This window comes from Somniosus microcephalus, chromosome 23, assembly GCF_052327205.1.
Source record: "Somniosus microcephalus isolate GS21.2 chromosome 23, FLI_Smic_1.0, whole genome shotgun sequence".
Taxonomy (NCBI): Eukaryota; Metazoa; Chordata; class Chondrichthyes; order Squaliformes; family Somniosidae; genus Somniosus; species Somniosus microcephalus.
This window is the reverse complement of record NC_141009.1, coordinates 35,979,539-36,004,605: the sequence shown is the minus strand read 5'-3', so window position 1 is coordinate 36,004,605 and position 25,067 is coordinate 35,979,539. Positions and strand designations below refer to the sequence as shown.

At 46.3% G+C, this 25,067-nt stretch overlaps 2 protein-coding genes across 3 annotated transcripts in view; both read right to left on the bottom strand.

Annotated features, from left to right (window-relative positions):
• The window catches only part of LOC147101821 (glutamine synthetase-like), a 114,804-nt gene that overhangs the window by 78,193 nt on the left and 11,544 nt on the right, over positions 1 to 25,067 (bottom strand). The window contains exon 1 of one of the 2 annotated variants that reach the window (XM_085965782.1): positions 5,386 to 5,471. The exons of the other annotated variant lie outside the window; for it this stretch is intronic. The gene's annotated coding sequence lies outside the window, so the exon portion shown is untranslated. Of the gene's footprint in view, positions 1 to 5,385; positions 5,472 to 25,067 lie in introns of those variants that run through there. 2 annotated transcript variants of the gene reach the window in all.
• LOC147101820 (lysophosphatidic acid receptor 6-like) overlaps positions 5,662 to 25,067 on the bottom strand; it is a 31,014-nt gene continuing 11,608 nt past the window's right edge. Inside the window, exon 2 of the mRNA XM_085965784.1 lies at positions 5,662 to 7,166. Within this exon, the coding sequence (XP_085821910.1) occupies positions 6,096 to 7,097 (1,002 nt within the window). The 5' untranslated portion in view covers positions 7,098 to 7,166 and the 3' untranslated portion in view covers positions 5,662 to 6,095. The remainder of the gene's footprint in view (positions 7,167 to 25,067) is intronic.

The window sequence follows — 25,067 nt, the reverse complement described above, 5'->3', positions numbered from 1 at the left end:
AAAACTTCAACATTACTCTGAAATACATGCTTGGAGTAAATGCTGTTTCTGTTTGCAACATTGATATAGGCAGGTAACTTAAGCAGATTTTTCTGCTGGTTGTCACTACTCATGCACACTCCAATTTCATCCTATTTGAACAAAGTAGGATTATTCATCATCACCTGCTAGGTTTTTCAGTCAAGAACATCAGTACTTATAAAGCAAGGCCTCTCAATAGGCTTATAAGAAAATATATAACATTATTAATGGCAGGTATTTTTAGGGCTGGGCACCCTGTCTCAAATTCACATTTGTGAATCTGGGCATAAAAAATATGAATGAGACTTTAGATTGATGTAGTTCACAGCCCATTTGCTGAACACCATGATGGCAGCAGACTATGGATGTCTCACAGGAGTAAGAGATTGCATTGTAAAACTTCTGATTTGGAGGGCGAATTTAAAAAGCCACCTCACCCTCCCTCCCCAGGTCCCATTCTGGTGCTGCACTTTCCTGCTTCCTCTAGACCCCATTTAAAACAAAAAGTAATCTCTCTTGTTCCTATTTTATTTCTCCAGGCTGCTTCTGTTCCTGTTTATCTTCTCTGGACTGTTCCCACTCTGGTTTTCTCTCCTCTGCTAAATGTTACTTGGCTGCCACTCTTCACATTTTCACTCCAGGTCCCTATCTGGCCACCACAACCCAGGAAGGATATATTGGCCTTGATGGGGTGCAGATTCACCAGAATGATACCGAGGCTAAAAGGATTAAATTATGAGGCCAGGTTGTATAGGTTTGTATCCCCTTGAGCATAGAAGATTAAGGGGTGATCTAATTGAGGTGTTTAAGATGATTAAAGGATTTGATAGAGAGAAACTATTTCCTTTGGTGGGAGAGTTGAGAACAAGGGGGAATAACCTTAAAATTAGAGTTAGGCCATTCAGGGGTAATGTCAGGAAGCACATCTTCACACAAACAGTAGTGGCAATCTGGAACTCTCCCCGAAAAAGCTGCTGAGGCTAGGCCAATTGAAAATTTCCAAACTAAGATTCATAGGGGGAAAAATTCAGTTGTTTGCGCCTCCCGTTAGTGCTTTAAGAGGGCGCTAATGGGGCGCAAAGCAACTAGCGCCCGGGCACGGCGATGTTTGCACCGCTCACGAAATTAACTAGACATTTTGCGGCGGTGCTAAACACTACCGCCACGATCTCCTGCGCCGGCAGATTGTGACGTCAGTCGAGTGCGCAATGCCCCATTAGCGCCCAGGACCGGATATTGAGTGGCGCCCCCGCCTTACCGCCTGCCGCTAGCAACGACAGGTTGAAGAAGGCGTTATGCTGTCAGAAAGGGACTGGAGGAGCGCTATTTAAAGGCGACTGCTTCCTGCCTTTTCTTGTTGGTGACATTTTTGCACCACGCATTCTGAGAGAGAGAGAGACTTCTGGAGAGATTCAAAGCTGTGTGAAGGAGTTTTGAGTACTGAGCAGCACTTTGCAGGTTTATTTTGATTTGCCCTTCCTTGCTTCGCCAGTGCTCTGAGGTAGCGCCTCGCTCCTCGGCCTTTCTGCCTTAAGACAGGTGTGAAGCACCTGATTTAGCGCTCCAATCACCTCCAGGGGCGATAAAAGCCAAGTTTGCTGTCGGAGGCGATAATTAGCGCCAGGCGCTAAACTTTGCGCACGGCAGATAATGGCGCCCCAAACGGGGCGATACTGAATTTTTCCCCCATAGGTTTTTGTTAGACCTGGGTATTAAGGGTTACGAAACTAAGGCAGGTGGATGGAGTTAAGATACAGAGCAGGCATTGATATAATTGAATAGCAGAACACGTTGGAGGGGCTCAATGGCCTACTCTTGTTCTTATCCTCCCTCAAGGTTTCTCTCACTCTCCCCAGATCTCCAAGTCTCTGTTTTAATTTCAGGCGTGACCTGCAGGCTTTCTGTGTTTTTAATTTCTTCCACTTTCTCATCTTTATCTTTGGGTGGGCCCCTAACTGCATAAGCCTGTTTAAATACTTGAATGCTTCTTTCTATTTTCTGACTAAGATAATCCTTTGTATTATCTCATAATTTCCTGCTTTTCTTTTAAGCAGGCGACTGGACATTCAACCGATACTTCTCTGTCTGCTTAGAGTGTCTATTTGTTGCATTGTTTTATTCCCCCTCCTGGCTCCTTTTTCACTGATCCTGTTAAATGCTTGTTAAGTTTCATTTTTCAGTGCTGAAGAAGGGCCTGGCCAAAACACTGATTCATATGTTCTCTCCAAGGTGTATCCAGTATTTCCTATTTTTGTTCCAGATTTGCAGGGTTTTATTTGCTTTTTATTTGCACAATTAAAGAGAATTGGCAGAACACCTGAATCATAACATCATGGTTAGAGGCAGTGTAAAGCTCTTTACATTCTGCGTCAATAATGTGCTTCAGTGGATTAAGATTGCCTAAACTCATTTCATGTTGCGACCCTTACACACAACATATAGAGACATAAATCTGATCTCATGCTGTATCAGGAGAAAAAGGAAAAATTGGGCAACATTTTTTTTAGCACTGATTTTTAAAGATGAAATACTACATTAGCACAGTCCCCATCACCTCCAATTTAAATTTTTGATCCTCATGGTTAAATCCTTCACAGCCTCTCCCCTCCCTATCTTTGTAACCTCTTCCACCCCTACAATCTGCTGCCCTCCACCATCTCTCTATTCCTTTGACTCTGGCCTCATGCATTCCCCTTCACCATTGGCAGCCATGCCTCCAAACCCGAAGTCTCATGCTCTGAAATTCCCTCCCTAAACCCCTCCATCTCTCCACTTGCATCTCATCCTCTAAGACACTTCTTAAAACCTATATCTTTGACCAAGCCTCATAGCTCCTTCTTTGGCTTGGCATCCATTTTTATCTGATTACGCCTCTGAACTGTCAACTGGTACTTGTCTGACTGCCTTTGAGGGGTCAGAGAGGAATTTCTGAGAGGCTTCCTGAATTGGCTACAGGTCTCTGTCTTTTTTGCTTCTTCCAGGAGTTGGGGACACAAGAATGTGCCTAGGAATAAATTGGACCACATGGGCCTAATGGCCTTTTCCCGTCGTGAGTACATAACGAATTTCTGGATCATAGCTGGGGACGGTGTCTTCTTTTGCCCTGGAGATTACATTTTTTGACTATCGTTTCTATAAAAACACTTTACATAGTGAAAGTGAGGTGCTATCCTAAGTGTAAAAGAAACATCGCTTGAGCTCAACTTACACAGCAGCATCACAGGAACCTGGGAGAATACTGCTGGCCCTTTTACCAGTTAAAAGACCACGTGTGTGGCCTAGGAGAAAAGAGTTTGGGAAGATGCAGCATTCTTCAAAAAAAAAAAGTCTGCTTATTTCTCTTATTGAAAGTGGAAGTTTAAAGGCTGAGCTTGTTGGTGCTCAGTGCACAGTCGAGCCCCTCCTTTCTAGGCTCTGCTGACAGGGAAAGGACGATGGCGGAAGACAAACACTCAGAGGGAGAAGGGGAAAGAAATATGACAGCGAGTCATTCCAGACCTTTCTCAGCTCCTAGCACTGGGTCACAAGAGACATTGGCAGCAGCATTTGAGTGGTTGAGGTACCTGCTCTGGGGAACAAGAGAAGCAAAGAAAAGCAAAAGCTTAAAGTAAAGGGATGGTGGTCGAAATTTGCAAAGCCAGGACAATTCCAGTTAAGCCAGAAAAATGGTGAGTTTCCTTGCACCTGAATGAAGGTCTGATAACAATGTGACAATTCAGATCCAAGTGTAAGAGGAGAAATTATGGATGGAAATATTTATTTTTCTCTCTTACAGTACCATTATGAAGATGCTGAATAAAGAGATATCAGGAAAATTTTAGGTTGAAGGTACTATTGGAGGAAAAATATACCTTGAACAAACTCTTCAGAGTGAATATTAAAGGCTTCTCAACAAAATAATCAAATCACAATCTTCTGTAACTCCAACTGGTGATTACAGGTTTATTTGTTATACAAGATATTTAAAAGGTGACTGAACATCATTTGCAAAAGGCATTTAGAAATAACTTATGACACATTAACATCAAAATGCTAATATTTTCTCATGGATTTCTACTTTGGCTTGTCATAAGATAACAAATCATGTTATTCTTTAAGCTAAGAAATAAAATTAATTTACACACAGCTATGTCCAATATATTGGTAATGTTGCTTTAAGAATTGTTACAGGACATTGTTATATTCCGTCTAGAATCATAGAAAGTTACAGCACGGAAGGAGGCCATTTCGGCCCATCGTGTCCGCGCCGGCCAACAAAGAGCTATCCAGCCTAATCCCACTTCCCAGCTCTTGGTCCGTAGCCCTGCAGGTTACAGCTTCCCAAGTGCACATCCAGGTACTTTTTAAATGTGGTTAGGGTTTCTGCCTCTTTCAGGCAGTGAGTTCCAGACCTCCACAACCCTCTGGGTGAAGAAATTTCCCCTCAAATCCCCTCTAAACCTTCCACCAATTACTTTAAATTTACTGCCTGTCAAATCTACAGGATTTACTTATGTACATTAACAAAGAACAAGAACAAACAGTTGTCAAGGAAGTGCAGAAAGTATGAAGTGAAAAATCCAACCTCCGCTTTCAGTCTCTGTGTTATTTCTCTACTAAGGTTTCTTCAAAAAAGGACTCACAGACGGGAGGTAATTTTGAGTGTGGGCGATAGTGTAAAAGGGGCAGATTGGATCAGCCGCCCGTTATACATCTCACCCCATTTTAATTTCTATTAAAGTCAATGCTAATGAAAATCGAGAGCGATGTATAATCGGCGGCTGAATAGATATCGCTCCTTTTGCACTTACACCAACACACTATTTAAACATGAAAATCAATTTCCATCTCTAGTTACATTTAATAGCCTAAAATACTGCAAAGTTCATTTTCACATTACAGAAAATGAATTAATATAACAGATTAATTTTGGTAGCTATTTTTAAAAGAGAACTATTAAATGCATAAAAGCTTTATATAATGAAATGGCGGAGACTCAATTGGGGAGTCATTTTAACCCTCAAAAACGGGTGGGTTGGGGTCGGGTGGGAGCTAAAAATGTTCAAAATTTCAAACAGGAATCCAAACCGCCTCGATCCCGCCCACTTCTGGTTTTAATGGAGGCGGGACCAGGGTGAGCGACTAATCTACTATCAGGAGGCGGGTCGGTCATTGAAAGCTTTTAAGGAGGCTGTGTGCCTCCATTTTAGCATGCTTTCTATTTTCAAACTCAGATTGGTTGGGTTTTCCGGCTCTCGTGATCTCTCAGCTTCCCTGACCCTCTCCCACCCCGATCACCCCCGACCCCTCCCCAACCACGCTCTACCCATCCCCCACGATCTCTTCCCCCCCGCTCCCCAACCTCCCCGCCACCACGAAACCTACCCGTTCTCCGACTGTGGCCTTTCCCGGAGGCTTCCTCGCCTGATAGGCAGCCAAGCCTGTCAATCAGGCTGGCTTTCGGACCGGGAACCTGGTGGCGGCGGCGGGGGGGGGGGAAGAAAAATCATACACGTCATGGAATTAAAGCTCCACAATGTTCGGGGAAACCTGCGCTTCTGGGTTTCCCCGACCACAACTCCACCCTACCCCCGCTCCGAAACCACGCCCCAGTGAATTCTGGCCAAGAACAGTAAGGTGGAACCCAGAAAAACTTACAGAACCTTTCTACCCACACCAGCACCCCATTGAAACAGTCTCAGAAACAGCCAGCTTAATGAAGAATTGGTAGATACTGCGCTGCCCTCAACAATACTAAACATCTTGGGGGAAGATTTTCTCTCGCTACTAGGTGTAGCGAAATTGAAAATAAACTCTTTTAGTCTGCAGAATAAAGAAAGAACTTGCATTTATATAGCGCCTTTCACGACCTCAAGCTGTCCAGAAGCACTCACAGCCAATGACGTACTTTTGAAGTGTCTTCACTGTTGTAATGTAGGGAATACTAAAATGTTAGATCTATTACATTTCACAGATAGATTCACAAAAAAATACATGATTGTTTTCAAGTAAAATGTAATTATAAGCACTATGATAAGTTATTTTTATTCCATACGTCACATTTGAATAAAAATGTAGTAAAAATATTCCATTGTTTAATCGGTGAGTCTTGGTGCTACAATTGGAATATCTGTATCGAAACTTGGATTTTGCTTTTTACAATGACATCTGAATACACTCAGCGTACTTTTGAAAGCTTCTTGGAATTTCCTACTAGAAAACCAGTAGAGTAGAGGATCCAGGCAACAGTTCACGTTGGCGAGCACCAAAGATGTGTAATAAATATTTTCTATCTCATGTAGCAACTGGCACTTCTCAGGATTGAGCCATTTAATTGTAACAGCAGCTGAACGCGACACCTGTACTGGCAAACAGCAAACCATGAATGTAACCAGAGACACAGCAATCATCACCATTGATTTCACTTTCATAGCTTTTCCCCTTGAAAGGTTGGTGTCAATTTTAACGATATAAGATCCAAGTAGGATATAGCAAGTGACTGAAACTCCAAAAGGGATGATAAACCCAGGGAATAAAAAGACCACGCTGAATGTAAAGTAGATAGATGACATTTCGTTCTGGTGCACACTTAAGCATTGGGTAATGTTATACATTTCAGACGTTTTGAGGACAACAAAGAATGGCAATGCGCTAATGAAGAGGAAAATCCATATGGCCACGCAAATAGACTTCACAAACCTTTTGTTCTTAAAAATACTATTTTTGGCCAAGCGAATAACAGTGATATATCTGTGCACACTCACCAAAGTGAGAAAGTAGATACTGCCATACATATGTATACATAATAAGAATGTTTTTAACTGACAGAGGAACTGTCCAAATGGCCAATGGTTTGAAACTGAGAAGGAGATGACCATAAACGGTGCGGCTGGAGCTATGATGATGTCTGATAAAGCCAGATTAAACTGGATGATCATTCCGGTTTTCCACTTCTTGAATCGAAACCAAAACGTGTACAGGCTCAAGGCACTCAGCACAAAGCCCATTATAAAAACCACGCTTAGAAAAGCAGGGATGAAGACAACCAGCTTCTGAGGTTTACACGTGGCATAGCTGAATGAAGTGTTAAAAGTCATGATAAGAGGTGTTTCTGCATCGAGGGCAGCACAGCTGTCAGATTAACCAGGTCCCTTCGGTTGATTTACCTAGAAAAATAACAGTGAATAGATATTTTTAAATTAAAAACAAAATTGTAATCATTTTAGGGCTTAGAAATGCACGTTAAATATGAAACTAGGATTGTGGCCTACCCCTGGGGAATCTCCTCAGATGTTTTCTTTTGGTTTGTTGGCTAAACCAAGTTTAGGTAATTGTAACAATGTTCCTGGTGAATAGCACCATTGATTAGAGCTTGTCCTATAGCTTTTGGTAACCACACGTAGGCCAAGGTCAAGATAATAAAATGGAAGTGCAATAAAGCGAAGCATAGGTTTTCTTCTGAGGAGCTTTACATTACATCTAGTCTGTGCTACATCTAGCTTAACAACACCAGTGAGTGTAAAATCAATTTTAAAAATATGTTTCATAAGAACATAGGAAATAGGAGCAGGCGTAGGACATATGGCCCTTCGAGCCTGCTCCGCCATTCAATCAGATGGCTGAACTTCAACATTCCCACCAATCCCCATATCCCTTGATTCCCTTAGTGCCCAAAAATCTATCAATCTCAGTCTTGGATATACTCATCGACTGAGCAGCCACAGCCCTCTGGGTTAGCGAGTTCACAACCCTCTGAGTGAAGAAATTTCTCCTCATCTCAGTCCTAAATGGCCGACCCCTTATCCTGAGACTATGGCCCCTAGTTCTAGACTCTCCAGCCGGGGAAACAGCCTCTCAGCATCTACTCCGTCAAGCCCTCTAAGAATTTTATATGTTTCAATGCGATCACCTCTCATCATTCTTCTAAACTCCAGAGAATATGCCCATTTTACGCAATATCCACATTACCTTCCAGCTGAATGCTAATATTCCAATTGGGGAATCCGAGTTTAATTATATTTTGGATGAGCTAGTTGTCAGGTTTCCTGTGTGGTAGCAGCACTGGCAGGCTACTTCAACCTTAATTGAGTGCCCAGAAATACAAATCTCAGAAAACCACCTCCACAAAGTGATGTTTCTACTTTCCAGGAATCTGAGACCTCTTGGAGAAGGAATCTATCTTCATTTGAGGTAAAATGACAACAACAACTACTTGTATTTATATAGCGCCTTTAACGTAGTAAAACACCCCAAGGTGCTTTACAGGAGTATTATAAGACAAAAAATTTGACACTGAACCACATAAGGAGAAATTAGGGCAGGTGACCAAAAGATTGGTCAAAGAGGTAGGTTTTAAGGAATGTCTTAAAGGAGGAAAGAGAGGTAGCGAGGCGGAGAGGTTTAGGCAGGGAATTCCACAACTTAGGGCCCAGGCAACAGAAGGCACGGCCACCAAAGGTTGAGCCATTATAATCAGGGATGCTCAAGAGGGCAGAATTAGAGGAGCACAGATATCTCTGGGGGGTTGTGGGGCTGAAGGAGATTACAGAGATAGGGAGGGGGGGGGTGCGAGGCCATGGAGGGATTTGAAAACAAGGATGAGAATTTTGAAATCGAGGCGCTGCTTCACCGGGAGCCAATGTAGGTCAGCGAGCACAGGGGTGATGGGTGAATGGGACTTGGTGCAAGTTAGGACACGGGCAGCCGAGTTTTGGTTCACCTCAAGTTTACATGGGGTGGAATGTGGGAGGCCGGCCAGGGGTGCGTTGGAAAAGTCAAGTCTAGAGGTAACAGAGGCAGGGATGAGGGTTTCAGCAGCAGATGAGCTGAGGCAAGGGCAGAGACGGGCGATGTTATGGAGGTGGAAATAGGCAGTATTAGTTATGCTGCAGATATGTGGTTGGAAGTTCATTTCAGGGTCAAATATGACACCAAGAAAAAAGAAAGACTTGCATTTATATAGCGCCTTTCATGACCTCAGGACGCCCCAAAGCAATTTACAGCCAATTAAGTGCTTTTGAAGTGTAGTCATTGTTGCAATGTAGGAAATGTGGCAGCCAATTTGTACACAGCAAGCTCCCACAAACAGCAATGTGACAATGACCAGATAATCTGTTTTAGTGATGTTGGTTGAGGGATAAATATTGGCCAGGACACTGGGGATAACTCCCCTGCTCTTCTTCGAAATAGTGCCGCGGGATCTTTTACGCCCACCCAACTACATTCACTCATGACCTATGTAACATTGGTTGGTTACTTTCCCCAGTCTTGCATACTTAATTTAGTGAAATCTGGAACCCCGGAGTCAGAGAGCAAAACCTTAGGTTATTGACTTAAATCAGTGCATTGGCTAACTTTCCATTTTTTGCAACTTAGAAAGCTAATACTGAACACTGTCATTTTGTCTTGAGATATCATACAGCTAATTTTTGAAACAATTTCACATGTAACTGGCATTGTATAAGCACACTTTCAGTGTGGGGAAACTAGCAGTACACACAGTGTATGTTAAAAGGACCATTCACAGGCACCGGCTCGTTAATCAAACACAAGATCATCAATAAGATTCTTATTTGGAGTCTTGTTGCTTGTTGCTTTACAGTACAAGATTTATAAATTTAACGCTGAAAGGAACAGCTCTTACTGGGTATTAAGGGCTAATTATGCTCACACACTAGGAATTTAAGTTGAGAAATAGCAGCTGAAATTACTCTGGCAAACGATTAATTAAGTGAAGGAATTTATTTCATTAGGTTGCTTATAACCCATCATGAATCTGCTTACAATTTGGGTTTGTTTTGACAGCACCAGAGATTATTATAGCTTTTTTCTTTATTCGTTTATGGGATGTGGGCGTCGCTAGCAGGGCCAGCATTTATTGCCATCCCTAATTGCCCTTGAGAAGGTGGTGGAGAGCCGCCTTCTTGAACCGCTGCAGTCCGCGTGCTGAAGGTACTCCCACAGTGCTGTTAGGGAGGGAGTTCCAGGATTTTGACCCAGCGACGATGAAGGAACGGCGATATATTTCCAAGTCAGGATGGTGTGTGACTTGGAGGGGAACTTGGAGGTGGTGGTGTTCCCATGCGTCTGCTGCCCTTGTCCTTCTAGGTGGTAGAGGTCGCGGGTTTGGGAGGTGCTGTTGAGGAAGCCTTGGTGAGTTGCTGCAGTGCATCTTGTAGATGGTACACACTGCAGCCACGGTGCATTGGTGGTGGAGGGAGTGAATGTTTAAAGTGGTAGATTGGGTGCAAATCAAGCGGGCTGCTTTGTCCTGGATGGTGTTGAGCTTCTTGACTGTTGTTGGAGCTGCACTCATCCAGGCAAGTGGAGAGTATTCCATCACACTCCTGCAAAATTGGTTTGCGCCGACCTGCTGGTACAAATTGGGCACAGGGAATGATCCCTACATCCGAATGGTTAGGCCCAAGGCCCACTCGACATTGGACCTCAGGTCTCATTTACATCAGGCTGGTGAGCTGAAGATGTCAGCTGTGTGTAGTGTATGTGCCTTTAAGACAGAACTACTTTTACAGCTCCTGTATACTGTAGTACCGGCGGTGACTACACCTGTAAATAAGCCTTGCGCATGCCTCTGTATCCCCAGTCTTGAGACTACCCTCCTCCAGTAAATACCTGTTTATCGTTAAGTTACAGCATCCATGTGGTAATTGAAAAACAGCATACTCACAGAATCACGGATCTAACAGTGGCGACGAGTGTCGATTCAAATCTACCTGCAACTCTGCATTTCCCTTCGAGGATTCGCTCCGGGAGGGTGGTATAACAAAAAAACAAAAAAAGTCGAGGCCAGGAACACGGGCGTCGACCACGAGCAACCGCCCAGTCGTCCGGCAGAGAGTGAACATCGCAGGGGAGGCTGTGGAGAGCCGGGCTTGGTTCCCCAGCCACGACGATCAGCAAGAGACTGACGACAGGTCCAGCGCAGACCCTTCCCGGACAGCGGCGGCTGGAGCCGACCGACGGCGAAGAGAAAGCCGAGCAGCGTCGACGGGGTAAGACTGAGGGTGAAGCGCACAGGGCGCAGCCGGGGGGTTGAAAACCGAGCGGCGTCGAGAAAAAAAAAAAAAACCGGAGAGAGAGACGGTAAAGCAACAGCCGGGTTCAGGACCGAGCGGCGTCGAGAAAAAAAAAAGAACGCGCACAGCACAGCCAGGGCTCAGGGGCTGAACAGTGTCCGCAGGGAGAAGAAGGGAGAGTGCGGGAGACGCCATTGAGCCGCGGGGAAGAAGGAAGAGCGCGGGAGACGCCATTTTTAGAAGCCGCAGCGGAGAAGAAGGGCGAGCGCGGGAAGGAAGGAAAGCGCGGGAGACGCCATTTTGTGCCAGCGGAGAAGAAGGGGAAGCGCGGGAGACGCCATTTTTGACAGTTAAATCACACCCGGGGATGCCGAAGAGTGGCAGTATCTCTACGTTCGACAATGAAGTCGAAGATTGGGCGACATATGTGGAACGTATTGAGGTGTACTGCAGGGCGAATGAAGTGCCAGATGTTAGGAAAGCACTGGTTTTGTTAAATTCCATGGGTGCAAAAACTTATGGGTTACTGCGAAATCTAATAACCCCAGAGAAGCCAGTGAACAAGAATTTTGAAAGCATAGTAGAAATCCTACAGGACCACTTAAACCCCACACCGCTGCTGATAGCAGAACGATTTAAGTTCCATAAAAGGAACCAACACAAAGACGAAAGCAATGCTGAGTACCTAACAGAACTGCGCAAGCTATCGAAACACTGCCAGTTTGGAGCGGGACTAGCAGATACGTTAAGGGACAAGTTTGTGTGTGGGCTACAAAGTGAAGGAACCCAGAAACAGCTTCTATCAGAAAAGGATCTTACGTTGGACAAGGCTTTCAGTATGGCAGTATCACACGACGCAGCCGCAAGGGGAGCTGCAGAGATACAACAGAGACCGCAAGAATATGGCACCAATGAAATGTCCTATGGAACAGGGAAGTGCTATCGCTGCGGCAGAACAACACATGACCAGAAGGATTGTTGGTTCAAGGACCAAGTGTGCAGACAGTGTGGAAAAGCAGGACACACAGCAAGAGTCTGCAGGTCTGGGAAGAAAACCAACAGTAAGAAATCTCCACAGGAGAAGTACAAAAAGGTACACCAGGTGATGGACCGTGGTTCAGACGAACAGAAAAGTGACACAGACTCCGGAAGCAAAGAGCTGGGTTGTCTGAAACTACATAAGGTAACCAAAATGGAGGATCATCAGACTATCTGGGTTACACTCAAGATAGACGGAGTCCAAGTGAAAATGGAATTGGACACAGGATCAGCCCTAACAGTCATAAACCAAAGGGACTACAAGTGGCTATTTTCACATATACCCTTGAAAGCTACAGAGATTGTCTTGAAGACGTATACGGGGCAAAAAGTCTACCCCAAAGGAAAAATAAGGGTGAAAGTGATATATAAAGGCCAGGAAATACCTAAAATGGATATATACGTATTGCCAGATGGAGGACCACCACTGCTAGGACGTGAATGGATCCGGAAGATACAATTAGATTGGCATTCCATACAGGCACTGAAGGTTGAGGCCAAAAAGGATGACGATGTCACACCTGGACGACTGTCAAAAATGCTAACTGACGCAAAAGAAGTGTTCCAGGAGGGACTAGGAACACTAAAAGGCATAACAGCAACGATTAAAATAGAGGAAAATGCAAGCCCAAAGTTTCTTAAGGCCAGACCAGTGCCTTATGCGATCAGACCAGCTGTCGAAGCAGAGCTGGAAGGGTTGGAACGTTCAGGAGTACTGTCCAACGTGGACTGGAGCGAGTGGGCTACACCCATCATTCCTGTAATGAAGAGGTCGTTGAGTAATACGCCTGGGGAACCAAAGAAGGTCCGCATCTGTGGGGATTTTAAGGTGACAGTGAACCCAGTCCTTCACACGGTACAATATCCGCTTCCACGAATTGAGGATATTTTTGCCTCGCTATCTGGAGGTAAATGCTTCACCAAAATTGATCTAGCCCAGGTGTACTTGCAAATGGAGGTAGAAGAAGCTTCGAAACAATACCTTACGATTAACACTCATAAAGGTCTCTATCAATACAACCGGTTGGTGTTCGGGGTAGCCTCAGCACCGGCTATCTTGCAAAGGGCAATGGATCAAGTCCTGCAAGGGATTCCAGGGACCCAGTGTTATTTGAACGACATCTTGGTCACGGGCGAAAATGACAGTGATCACCTCGCCAACTTGGAGAAGGTGCTCACCAGATTAAAGGAGTATGGGCTACGAGCTAATCGCCACAAGTGCGAGTTTTTCCAGAAACAGATCCCGTATTGTGGCCACGTCATCGATGAAGAGGGGTTACATAAGTCCCCTGAAAAGATTGAGGCAGTAGTCAAGGCTCCAGCACCGGAAAATGTGTTACAACTGAGGTCGTTCCTCGGGCTGGTAAACTACTACCACAAGTTCTTACCAAATTTGTCCACGGTATTACATCCACTGAACACCCTACTGCAAACAGGGGTACCATGGAAGTGGGATGACGAACGTAGACGAGCTTTCCAGAAGTGTAAAGAATTGATCACATCAAAAGAGGTCTTGGCCCATTTCAACCCAGCGCTACCAATTCGTTTGGCATGTGATGCATCACCCTGTGGTATTGGAGCGGTGCTGTCGCACAAATTCCCAGACGGGTTGGAGAGGTCAGTAGCCTTTGCGTCTCGGTCACTAACCTCAGCCGAGCGCAACTATGCCCAGATTGACAGGGAGGCTGTCAGCCTAGTATGGGGAGTAAAAAAGTTCAACCACTATCTGCATGGGCAGAAGTTCACCTTGCTGACTGACCACCAACCACTTGTCTCCATCTTTAATCTTAAGAAGGGCGTTCCAGTGATGACTGCACAACGGTTATAAAGATGGTCCCTGTTTCTAGGGGCGAATCAATATGAAATAGAATATAAAGGCACGAAACAGCATGGGAACGCTGATGGGCTATCGCGCCTGCCACTGCCTACTGTGGAGGAAGCACCAGCAGTGGACCCTATCGAGATATTTTATTCGTCAATAATTGAACGATTGCCAGTAACGAACGCGGATAAAGAGAAGGAGACCCGCAATGATCCGACGCTGTCTCGGGTATATGATTTGACGGTGAGGGGATGGCCAACACATGGCGAGGGGATTAAGGGTTACGGAGAAAAGGCGGGGACGGGGTACTGAACTGGTAAGATCAGCTATGATCTCAGACGAGGATCAGCCATGATCTCATTGAATGGCGGAGCAGGCTCGAAGGGCCGAATGGCCTACTCCTGTTCCTATCTCTATGTTACTATGACTCACTGTTGCCAGCATTCTCATCCAGAAGAGAACAGCTGTCAGTATGCCAGGGGACAGTGATGTGTGGATCCAGCGTGGTGATTCCACCCAAGTTAAGGGAGAGAGTGCTAAATGAGCTACATGAAGGTCATCTGGGGGGAGTGAAAATGAAAAGCCTTGCTAGGGCTTATGTGTGGTGGCCGGGAATCGATCAACAAATCAAAGACCTAACTAAGAGCTGCTTAGGATGCCAGAAGATCCAAAATGCACCACCACATGCCCCTCTACACCCATGGGAGTGGCCCTCCTCTCCATGGCAACGGGTGCATATTGATTTCGCTGGCCCATTCATGGACTCAATGTTCTTAATAGCAGTGGATGCTCATTCGAAGTGGCCTGAGGTGATAAAAATGTCCTCAACCACTACAGAGAAAACGATTGCAGTCCTACGGACCATATTTGCCAGAAACGGTTTGCCAGAGCAGATTTGCTCTGATAATGGACCACAGTTTGTGTCCGAAGAGTTTCAAAAATTTATGAGAAGGAATGGGGTAAGGCATTACACATCCGCCCCGTATCATCCAGCCACAAATGGATTGGCTGAGAGGTTCGTACAAACCTTTAAGAAGGCGATAAAGGCCATGTGCGACGATGAAATTCCACTACAGCATAAGATGGACAATTTCTTATTAGCCTACCGAAACGCGACACATGCAGTTACCAACCAGACCCCGGCCATGATGTTCTTTAACCGAAGGTTGAGATCTCGTCTGGACTTGCTCAGACCAAATGTGCGAAGAAATGTTGAGGACAAACAATTCCAGCACATCAATGAGAAGCCGACAAGGAGCTTCAATGTTGGACAACCAGTCTTGGCCTGTGACTATCGAACAGAGAAATGGCAACCCGGAACGATATGCACAAGGCAGGGGCCATTAATGTACACAGTGGATGTCGGGGAGAACATTGTGAGACGCCACGTCGATCAGATCTTAGCGTCACAGGAACGCGTCAACCCCATGTCTCGAGTACCTGGGGATGAACCCGACATACCGGTAGCATCTACCTCAGAACCAGTAGCAGTGGAACCCGATGAACAACCCGATGAAAAGGGGTAAGAATCACCTCTGCACCAAGAACAAGAACCTCAGGAAAGGCGCTATCCCGAAAGGGTCAGGAAGCCGCCCCAAAGACTGAATCTATAAATGGACTATTGTTGTTTAATGTACATGTTAAAGTGTTAATTGTTATTTGAATATTAGGGGTACTACTAATCAAAAAGGGGAGGAATTGTAGTGTATGTGCCTTTAAGACAGAACTACTTTTACAGCTCCTGTATACTGTAGTACCGGCGGTGACCACACCTGCATATAAGCCTTGCACATGCCTCTGTACCCCCAGTCTTGAGACTACCCTCCTCCGGTAAATACCTGTTTATCGTTAAGTTACAGCATCCGTGTGGTTATTGAAAAACAGCATACTCACAGAATCACGGATCTAACACTGTGCATCACAGACAGCTCACCAGCCAAGAGGATTGGAATTTTGGGCAGCTGCATTGCACCAGTGACCCTCAGGAAAGTTATGGGAGATTGGGGGGGGGGGGGGGCGCGGAGTGGGGTGCGCTGGGAGCCGACTGGGTGGAGGTGGCAGCGATCAGGAGGAGAGCCGAGCGGGACCCAGCAATGCACTTCGGCACTGAGGTGGAGCCGGGAGGAGCACTTCCGTTCTATCTGGCTCCACATTTAGATAAGTATTTTTTTTTAAACTTACCTTTTTTGGTGGCGGCCTCCAGCTGTTAGGCCGCACCCAGACCATATTTTCCTGAACGCAGCTGGCCCAGCACCGGCTGTGTTCAGGGCAGCTCGATTTTACAAAGGGAGCCTCAAACAGGCGCTAGGCCCCTGCAAAGGGTCTAACTCTTGTTTCATGCACGAGCCCTGGACGCCTCTTTTCCTGCCTTCCCCAGTACAGCAGGCGGCGCACTTCCCGCACGTAATGAGCGTGTAGTTTCCACCCGCCATATTGGATGCTTAGGCATCCATTTTTTGCCTGGAAAGTAGGCGCAGTGCTATCGAATTTCTAGGCCTAGGAGCGGCATATCGCTGTAAGGAGGATTTTGATTTTGCAATTGCCGTATGTGCTTGACTAAAGTAAATGTCTTTGAATAGTTCTTGTATAGACATATGAAAAGTGTTGTTTCAAGTTTCAATACTACCAACTTTGGGTATGTGCCTCAGATTATGCTCAATAATATTTGGGCATTATTTTACTTCAGAAAACTGTAGAATTTTTGTTTGTATTGTCTCGGTCAAACCAAGGTAATGTTAAATGGCAAGACAATTGGTTGGTGCAGCATGGAGCAGTCAGGTCTAAGTTTTTGCCACGATTCCCCCACGTGCCAAGCTGCTCATCTCAGACAGGTAATTTGAAAAAGTGCCTGAGCCACTCGTGCACCACCCACCGGCTAGTTACAGAGGGACAGGGGCAATGGGTTATAGCTTGACTATGTGTGACTGTGTAAAACAAGTGACAGCGAGTCGGCAGCCCATTTTACATCTCTCGTGATTTTTATTTTCGTTGACTTCAGGGGTGAAGCAAAATGGGCTGCCGACTCGCTGTTACCCACACAATCGCACAAAGTCAAGGTCTACCTCAGTGGGTCATAAGCAAATTGCCTGTTCAAAGTGGAACACCGGTGAATGTTATTGAAGAGAAGAGAACATACTGCAGTGTGTGGTGTTGAATAACCAAAAAGGGTAAATAATTAAGTATGTTTATAAATACATTTGAAGAAAATACTTAAAAGCAGTTCAATTATTTAATTCAGCAAGATCTGCAGACAGTAAACACATGATGTCGCTGACTTAATTCCATTTGTTGTCAGTCTGGCGCAGCAGCAACGACTAGTTTCCTGTGCTTTTAACAGAAATGGTGAAAAGCATTGAATTATAAATAAATTTCGCTTTTATTGCTATGACTGTGGCAAACAACGTAGAGTAATGGGTAGCGGTTTGTTGAAGAATATAGATCACAGAACCTGATGCAAAGGTTAGCACTTCAACACCACACACTTGCAAAGCTCCCTGACAGTGCAACTGGTTTTAGTATACTTACTCTTTTTCACTCGTACTTTTCCTCCTTTCTTCATGGGCACCAGCAGCTCTCTGGTATTTTTCCCAAATGACCACTTTTCATCATGAGGCAGATTAATGCGTGGGCCTACAAGGCTCATGTCCAAAAAGAAGGAAGACTTGCAGTTCTACAGCGCCTTTCACAACCTCAGGATGTCTCAAAGCGCTTTACAGCCAATTTACTTTTGAAGTGTAGTCACTGTTGTAATGTAGGAAACGCGGCAGCCAATTGCGCACAGCAAGCTCCACAAACAGCAATGTGATAATCACCAGATTATCTGTTTTTGTGATGTTGATTGAGGGATAAATATTGGCCAGGACACCATGGAGAACTCCCCGGCTCTTCTTTGAAATAGTGCCACGAGATCTTTTATGTCCACCTGAGAGAACAGACGCAGTCTTGGTTTAACACCTCATCTCAAAGATGGCACCTCCGACAGTGCCACAGTCCCTCAACACTGCACTGGAGAGTCAGCCTTGATTTTTGAGCTCAAGCCTCTAGAGTGGGGCTTGAACCCACAACCTTCTGTCTCAGAGGCAAGAGTGCTACCCACTGACCCACGGCTTACATGGCTGTCCAGCCAAATATGGGGCCCCTGTAAAATTAAGTCGCTTCATTGAAGCGTAGTATATTGTGTCGTGTATTTTCTGACATATTTGTGTTTAATGGATCGAGGGTGGGCGGGGTGGGTGCGGCGCATTGTGCGAGGAGGGCAGAGGGGCCCCCAAAAGTTCTTGGTATCCTGGGTCCCTGGGCTCTGCTTGATCAATACTTTCCTAATGTCCTGACAACATATAAAATCATGTAATTTGCAGTGAGCTGACCTTTCCTTTGCACCTTGCACAGATTTCACACTTTCTTTTCAACCAGAGAAGGTGAATGATACCATTGTGGCGTACCGATCACAGAAAGGACACAATCCGCTTTTCGGTCCATAGACTATAAATCAGGCGTCATGCCTTTAAGAAGGATCACACCTTTAAGAAACTCGATCTGCAACATAGTTAAGCCCAGAGCGGGGGAGGAACAGTCGAAGCTGTGGACTGAGGAAAGGCAGTCGGACTTGGTGTAGTCTCTGGCGCCATTTTTGTGTTCAACATGCAGTCTCAACAATTAAACCTTTCTGTTGAACCTCTCCGAGTTCAGTATTTTTTGCTAGGAGTACGTAGACTCCTACACCATCAATCTTTTATTTGCAACTTAAGAATGATTTTGATCTAGCCCACACCATTCAACATTTGGGGTACATAGATGGTACATGAGAGCAACGTAACTTGCACTCTTCCTTTTGTAATGCTCAATGCAATCATTTACCACAGCTGACCCCAGTTTGTGGTGTTTTATTCCACGCTTAGTATACTTATCAAAGTTATTAAATCGTTAGCTGGGATTTTCCACTTCTTGCTCCCCAGCCTGGGTGGAAAATCACAGGCCAGGGAGAGCGGAAATGGAAAATCCCAGAAAATTTCCATCCACTTGGACTGGTAAAAGGCTCCTGGCATGATTGGCATATGGTGGTATTGTAGCGGTCCCACGGGTTGTCCTTTACATTGAGATACATAATTCTCTTTAACTTAGCTTATGCATGTATAACTTACCTTTCTTTAGTTTAACTTATTTATGCATGTATAACTTACCTAACTGTATGTACTTAACTTACTTATGTATGTATAACTTACCTGTTGGGGCTGTTACCCCTTTAACTTACCTGTTGGGCCGTTGCCCCTTTAAGAGGCGACCTAACGCGCTGACGTCATGCATCACATGACACATGCGCGCCGGCCGCCGGCCCGACTCGGTCTTCCAAGACGGCCGCCGGCACAGCCCGGCCTACCGCAACTTCGGCCGCATCGGCCAGCCGACGAGAGCGACGCGATCTCCCGCTCCCGCGGCAAGCACCGGCACAGCCTGGCTTCGCGACCTCGGCCTCAACGGCCAGCCTCCGTACCGGGGAGATGCACCGAAGCAACGGCGCAGGTCACGGGACCGCCTAAGCGCACGCGAACGTGCTGACATCACGACGCTGTCACGTGACTCCCAAAGCGCGGGAACACACAGCAGAGCGTGATGACGTCATCATGCTCTCCACAGGACTGCGAACTCATTCCTCGTGGAGTCCCCGCTGGGACAAGACCTACACCACGGTGCTCCTACAGTCAGCCATCTTACCTGCTATCTTACCTGCTGTAATTAGTCTGCTCCTGTAAATAAACAACTTGTTAATAGTTCGTCGAAGTCAAACTCTCTTATTTAGTGGCGATCTACTTTAACCGCTACATTGGTGACCCCACGACGTGAGTACGGGAGCTCATCAATTCCAACGCTACAATTGGTGAACCCGTATCCGTGAATGATTTTCACGGTAGCAACACGCAGCCTGACCCTCGTCTTCCCACAAGACGACCAACGCACAACCGACGAACAACCACGGAACAGCAACCGCCTAACACCGATTCCACCAATAGCGACCCCGTCCTTGCGAACGTCTTCGCAACGGAAGCGCAGCTTGGAGGTGAGCCCGTTTTTCACGAACGATTTCACAAAGGTAGAGCACGACCAACGGCAACCTTCATCCACCAGCGCTACAATTGGTGGGTTTGTGAACGTCTTTCACAAATGAAGCACGCTATGGAAGCATCAGCCGTTCTGCTGTCGCTACCGCAATCCAGGGAGCCACGGTCTCCCTCGTGCTTTATGCAGGTAGAAGCCCTGTTCGCCGAGAACATCGATGCGGCACAGACCACGCACGTGCTCACGGTCTCCGTATTCGACTCTTCTACCGCCACACGGATCGTCCGCCTCTACATCCAAAGCAACAGCAAGTATACATCTCTCCAAGCGCGGGGTACAGCATGTTCGGGCCCACAAGATCGGAGCGCGCCCCACGGGGATACCACGAGGACTCACCCCTGCAAAACACGAGGACGCACTCCTCCCACACGAGGACCCATCCCTCGCGAACCACGAGAACCCATCCCTCGTGAACACCGACGACTCCTTCTCCGCCGACGACGCACCAGCCCTTCAGCCTGCTGGTTGTGTTACCTACTACACGATTCGGCGTGAACAAAAAGCGTGCCGCCCTCCCGGCTGTTTTCTCCTAAATTTACAACAGTTACAAGTGTTGCCGCCCTCCAGGCAGAGTTAACCCCTCCTGAAAGCAACAACAACCTGGACTGTTGCCGACCTTTCTCCAGTTTTCCCTTTAACAAACGCAAACGTCGACTGAAGCTGCACACATCGAGGACGGGTCCAACGGGCATCCTGCGGCCGCGATCAGCCATGTGAAAGTTGCTAGCCTCACCGATCACTGATCAACGCAGCAACTCTTCACCCTCCGTTGTGTTCACGTCGTAGCACTATGGCACACACCGTCCGTGCGTTCCAGCCTCCTGAAGGTTTCGCTCACCAGCCAACGGAGACATCGCCCGCGTCCGCCCAACCTGCCCGTCACTCTGACAAGACCTGCTGTTTCGCACGTTACTATGGTCCTTCGCCTGACGGATACGTTTTATTCGCCATGACGCGCGCAAGGATCCGCTAACGAGCAGTATTTTTATACCTCGCCTACCAAATCGAGACAGCATCACCAGCTCGTCAGACCATCTCATCCTTGGACTTTCATTAAAGTGAATTCTGGGGGGGCCTGTGTAGCGGTCCCACGGGTTGTCCTTTACATTGAGATACATAATTCTCTTTAACTTAACTTATGCATGTATAACTTACCTTTTTTTAGTTTAACTTATTTATGCATGTATAACTTACCTAACTGTATGTACTTAACTTACTTATGTATGTATAACTTACCTGTTGGGGCTGTTACCCCTTTAACTTACCTGTTGGGCCGTTGCCCCTTTAAGAGGCGACCTAACGTGCTGACGTCATGCATCACGTGACACATGCGCGCCGGCTGCCAGCCCGACTCGGTCTTCCAAGACGGCCGCCGGCACAGCCCGGCCTACCGCAACTTCGGCCGCATCGGCCAGCCGACGAGAGCCTAGCCAATCAAGCACTTCTGCCTCACAGCTTCTTACCAGAGCTTCGACAATGGCCAAGAACCAGCGGATTCCTAACAATTTGACCACCATACTGACAATTGCAAGTAATCCTAAGCCCTCAATGTGGAAGTCCCATTAGCGAAATGACACACACCACAACTGCAGCAGTAGCCATCAGATTTTTTATTTACAATAACCATCTGATGGCTTTTTAACATTAAACATCAAATTTCACCCAAGTAACTACCCTTGTGACTATTTGTGCAGTATCTTTCTCTTATGCGTGCTCCTACGTGGTGCTTCTCCTGTGGCTTCAGCAGATGTGGAGACCCCTTGCTCAGTTTCTTGCTGCTCCTGTCTCGACACCTTTGGCGAGCGTCCTCTGGGGTTACGAACCTGTGAGGGCTCACCAACAGTCTGCTGCTCCTGTGGCTGTGCAGGGGTTGAGACGCCGATCTCAGTTGGGTGGGGACTCTGGTGGGGCTCTGACCGAGGACTTGTCAGTGGCATGGAAGTGTGAGCGCCTGGAGAGGAGCCCCCACTTCCTTGTTCTCTGCCACTATCATCCCTCTCATGGGTCAGGTCAACCTCAGTGCTTGCAAGTGGCTTGAGAGCACCCTGCTGCACATTAGGGGGACCATGGGGACCTGTATTTGCACTGGCAGTCCTACTCAGAAGGACTTCCATGAAGGTCTGGTTTCTCTGTTCTGTAGATGACCATCGCTCCTCCAGAGATGTCATTCTATTCAGAACACTCACCATGTTTTCTGCACTCTGGCGACTTATCACCTCCATGGAGGTTGCCATCCTTTCCATGGTGATGCGTTCATGCGCCAATGACTCCACAAAGGCTCTGCTCATGTTCACAATGGACTCCTCCATTCGCTCCACACTCACAGTGACCCTGGAGACAAAACCTGCCAGAGACTCCTGCATCTGTTCCTGGAGTTCCAGCACTGCTGATCTTGTGGATGGACCCAGAGGCAGAGGGTCGACATGCAGCTGAGCTGAGCTGGGAGAGTCCTGCGCCCTCCAACTAGGACTTTCCACTGCTGTCCCTGTCTGCACAATCTGCTGATGCTCACTTGTCAGCTGTGATACACCAGGTGACAACTCTACTCTATGTCCCGAAGGTCCCACCGAGGTGTTAGTGTCTGCGCTGGTACTGGATGTGCTTAATTCTGCTGACGCTGCGCCCTCCGAGGTTGCAGCTTCCTCTGAGGAGTCTGGATGCTCAGGCTGTTCCTCCTTGCTGGTGGGGACGGGGGCTCTCGATGGTCCTGTGGGGGAGTGAAGGAAATAGTTAGAGATGTGATGCCAAGGTTACATGCACGTTGCATATTGCAGATGATCATAAGTCCATCTGTTAGAGCTTCAGAATCATTATCAGCGACTAATGTAATGTCAATGAGAGAGAGATGGAAAACTATTCTGTCACCAGCTTGCTGTGATGCACCTGTCTGTCCATCCCCCACTTGCGCATCGTCCTCCACTCCCACGATCTCCAGGACCGCATCCTCCCAGGGGATGAGCTGGGCTACTGAGGGTGGCCCTCCTCCTGTCCTCGCTCTTTCCCTCTTATTATGAGCTCTCTTTTCCTGCTATGAGGGAGACAAGTAGAGTTTGAGTGAGAATGAAGGAGTGAGTGTAGAGAATCCATAGCATAGATGTTTAGAAGGAGACAAAGATGGAGTGATGTGGCAAGACCAAGGGCCCTCCCTGTGTGTTGTAAGTTGTTTTCATAGCATCACAGTGATAGGGAGTGTGAGGGCTGCATAGTTGAATAATTAGGTAAATGTGACCATAGAGAGAGAGGGAATGGGAAAGGGTGCATGGATGTCAGTGTCAAGTGGGATGTGGAGGAAGAGATTGCTAAAGCTGAGTGCTGGTGAGGAGAGGCAATGGGGATCAGATTGAGGGTGATGGGAAAGTCATACTCACTTTTCCAGTGCACAGAGGTCGTGAAACCTCTTCCTGCACTGAAGCCAGGTTCTGCGGGTTATCGACAAAGAGTTGACCTCCTCTGCCACCTGGATCCACACAGCCTTGGTCTGCTGGGGAGGCTTCTTCCTCCCTGAAGAAGAAAAGAGCACCTCTTTATTGGCTCTTGCTCCTCCACTAAAGCCTGCAGGGTAACGTCATCAAACCTGGGAGCAGACCTAGGTCTCTCGCTGGCCATTCTGCCTCCAGGTCCCTCTAACATGAAAGGCCAAAAGGTTGGCAGTCTGCAGAAGAAGCAAGGCTTGTTGCAGACCTTAAATGCAGCAGCAATGATGACGTCATCGGAGGCGACTTTCAGACTGGAAAAACTCATTGGGCCATGGGTTCCCACACGCTGGAACTCAATTGCCCACTTAAGTTAAAATCGCATCATTCTCCCACATCGATTTAGAATCGGGTGGCTAACACGAAAAGCAAATTGCACGACCCCAGCCCGCCCCAGTAACAAAATACAGCCCATTGACTTACTACATTCAATTTGACTTCTGTATTAATGATTACTTTACTGCAAAAATATTTCCAGTGCTAAATTTATAATGAATTGGTTCATTTACTAAGGAACATCAAACGACGACCATCCCAACAGTCTGAAAAGCTCAATTGTACTTGTATGTTAGATCAACTGGCAGGTACAGGTATATTGTGCACAGGTAAAGAACAGCTGATGTTCAGTACTGGTGTAGACTGAATTTTCCTCAGCAATGCCCAATTTGAAGAAAAGCAACACTTCAATGGCAGAAAGACACATGAATTCAAAGATTGACTGAATAGTCACAAAGTTATTGTGGTCACAAGAAACCAAACATGTTGCGGCCCATTTTGGATTTCATCCAGTTGTGATAGTTATATTTTAAAAAAACAAAGAAGCAAGACGTTAGTGTGGGATGACTGCACGGTTTCAAAATGACAGCCCTCGGAAGATAATTGAACTGCTACTGCCCTTGGCTTTCAAACAACCAATTTAGCAAAGAAGCTATAATAGGAGAAAGTCACATAGAATCCGATCCTGAACAAGTCACTGACTACTGATCCTAACTACAGAAAGTAATACTTAGTCAGGATTGAAGTGTTTCAGGCAATTTGGCTAATTTAATGTCCGTACTTAGCGGAACTGGTAGAACACAAACTTAGACTTTACGTAGCCCATTGGCTGAGATCCAGTGAGAAGCTTTCAATCGTTAAGAAACACATTCTGTTTCTATTCATTTCCCCTTTTTCACATCCTAGAATAATATACTTTTCATCCAATTACATATAAATTACAATACAGACCAGGTTATTTGGCTCAACCAGTCATGTTGGTGTTTATCCTCCATGCAAACAGTAATCCTTATCCCATGTGCCTACTCTGCTCCCACATCTCTTCATGCACCTTTTCTTCAACCACACATCTAACTTATTATTAAAAGTTGGCATGGCCTCTGCTTCAACCATTAGTGCAGCCTCACAACCCTCTGTGCAAAAAAAATTCTGCTCTCTGTCCTAAATCTTTTACATTTAATTTTATATCTACTGCTCCTCATTCTGGACCCTCAGCCACTGAAACAGTCTGTTTCTATCTACTAAGAACATAACATAAGAAATAAGAGCAGGAGCAGGCTGTACGGCCCCTCGAACCTGCTCCGCCAT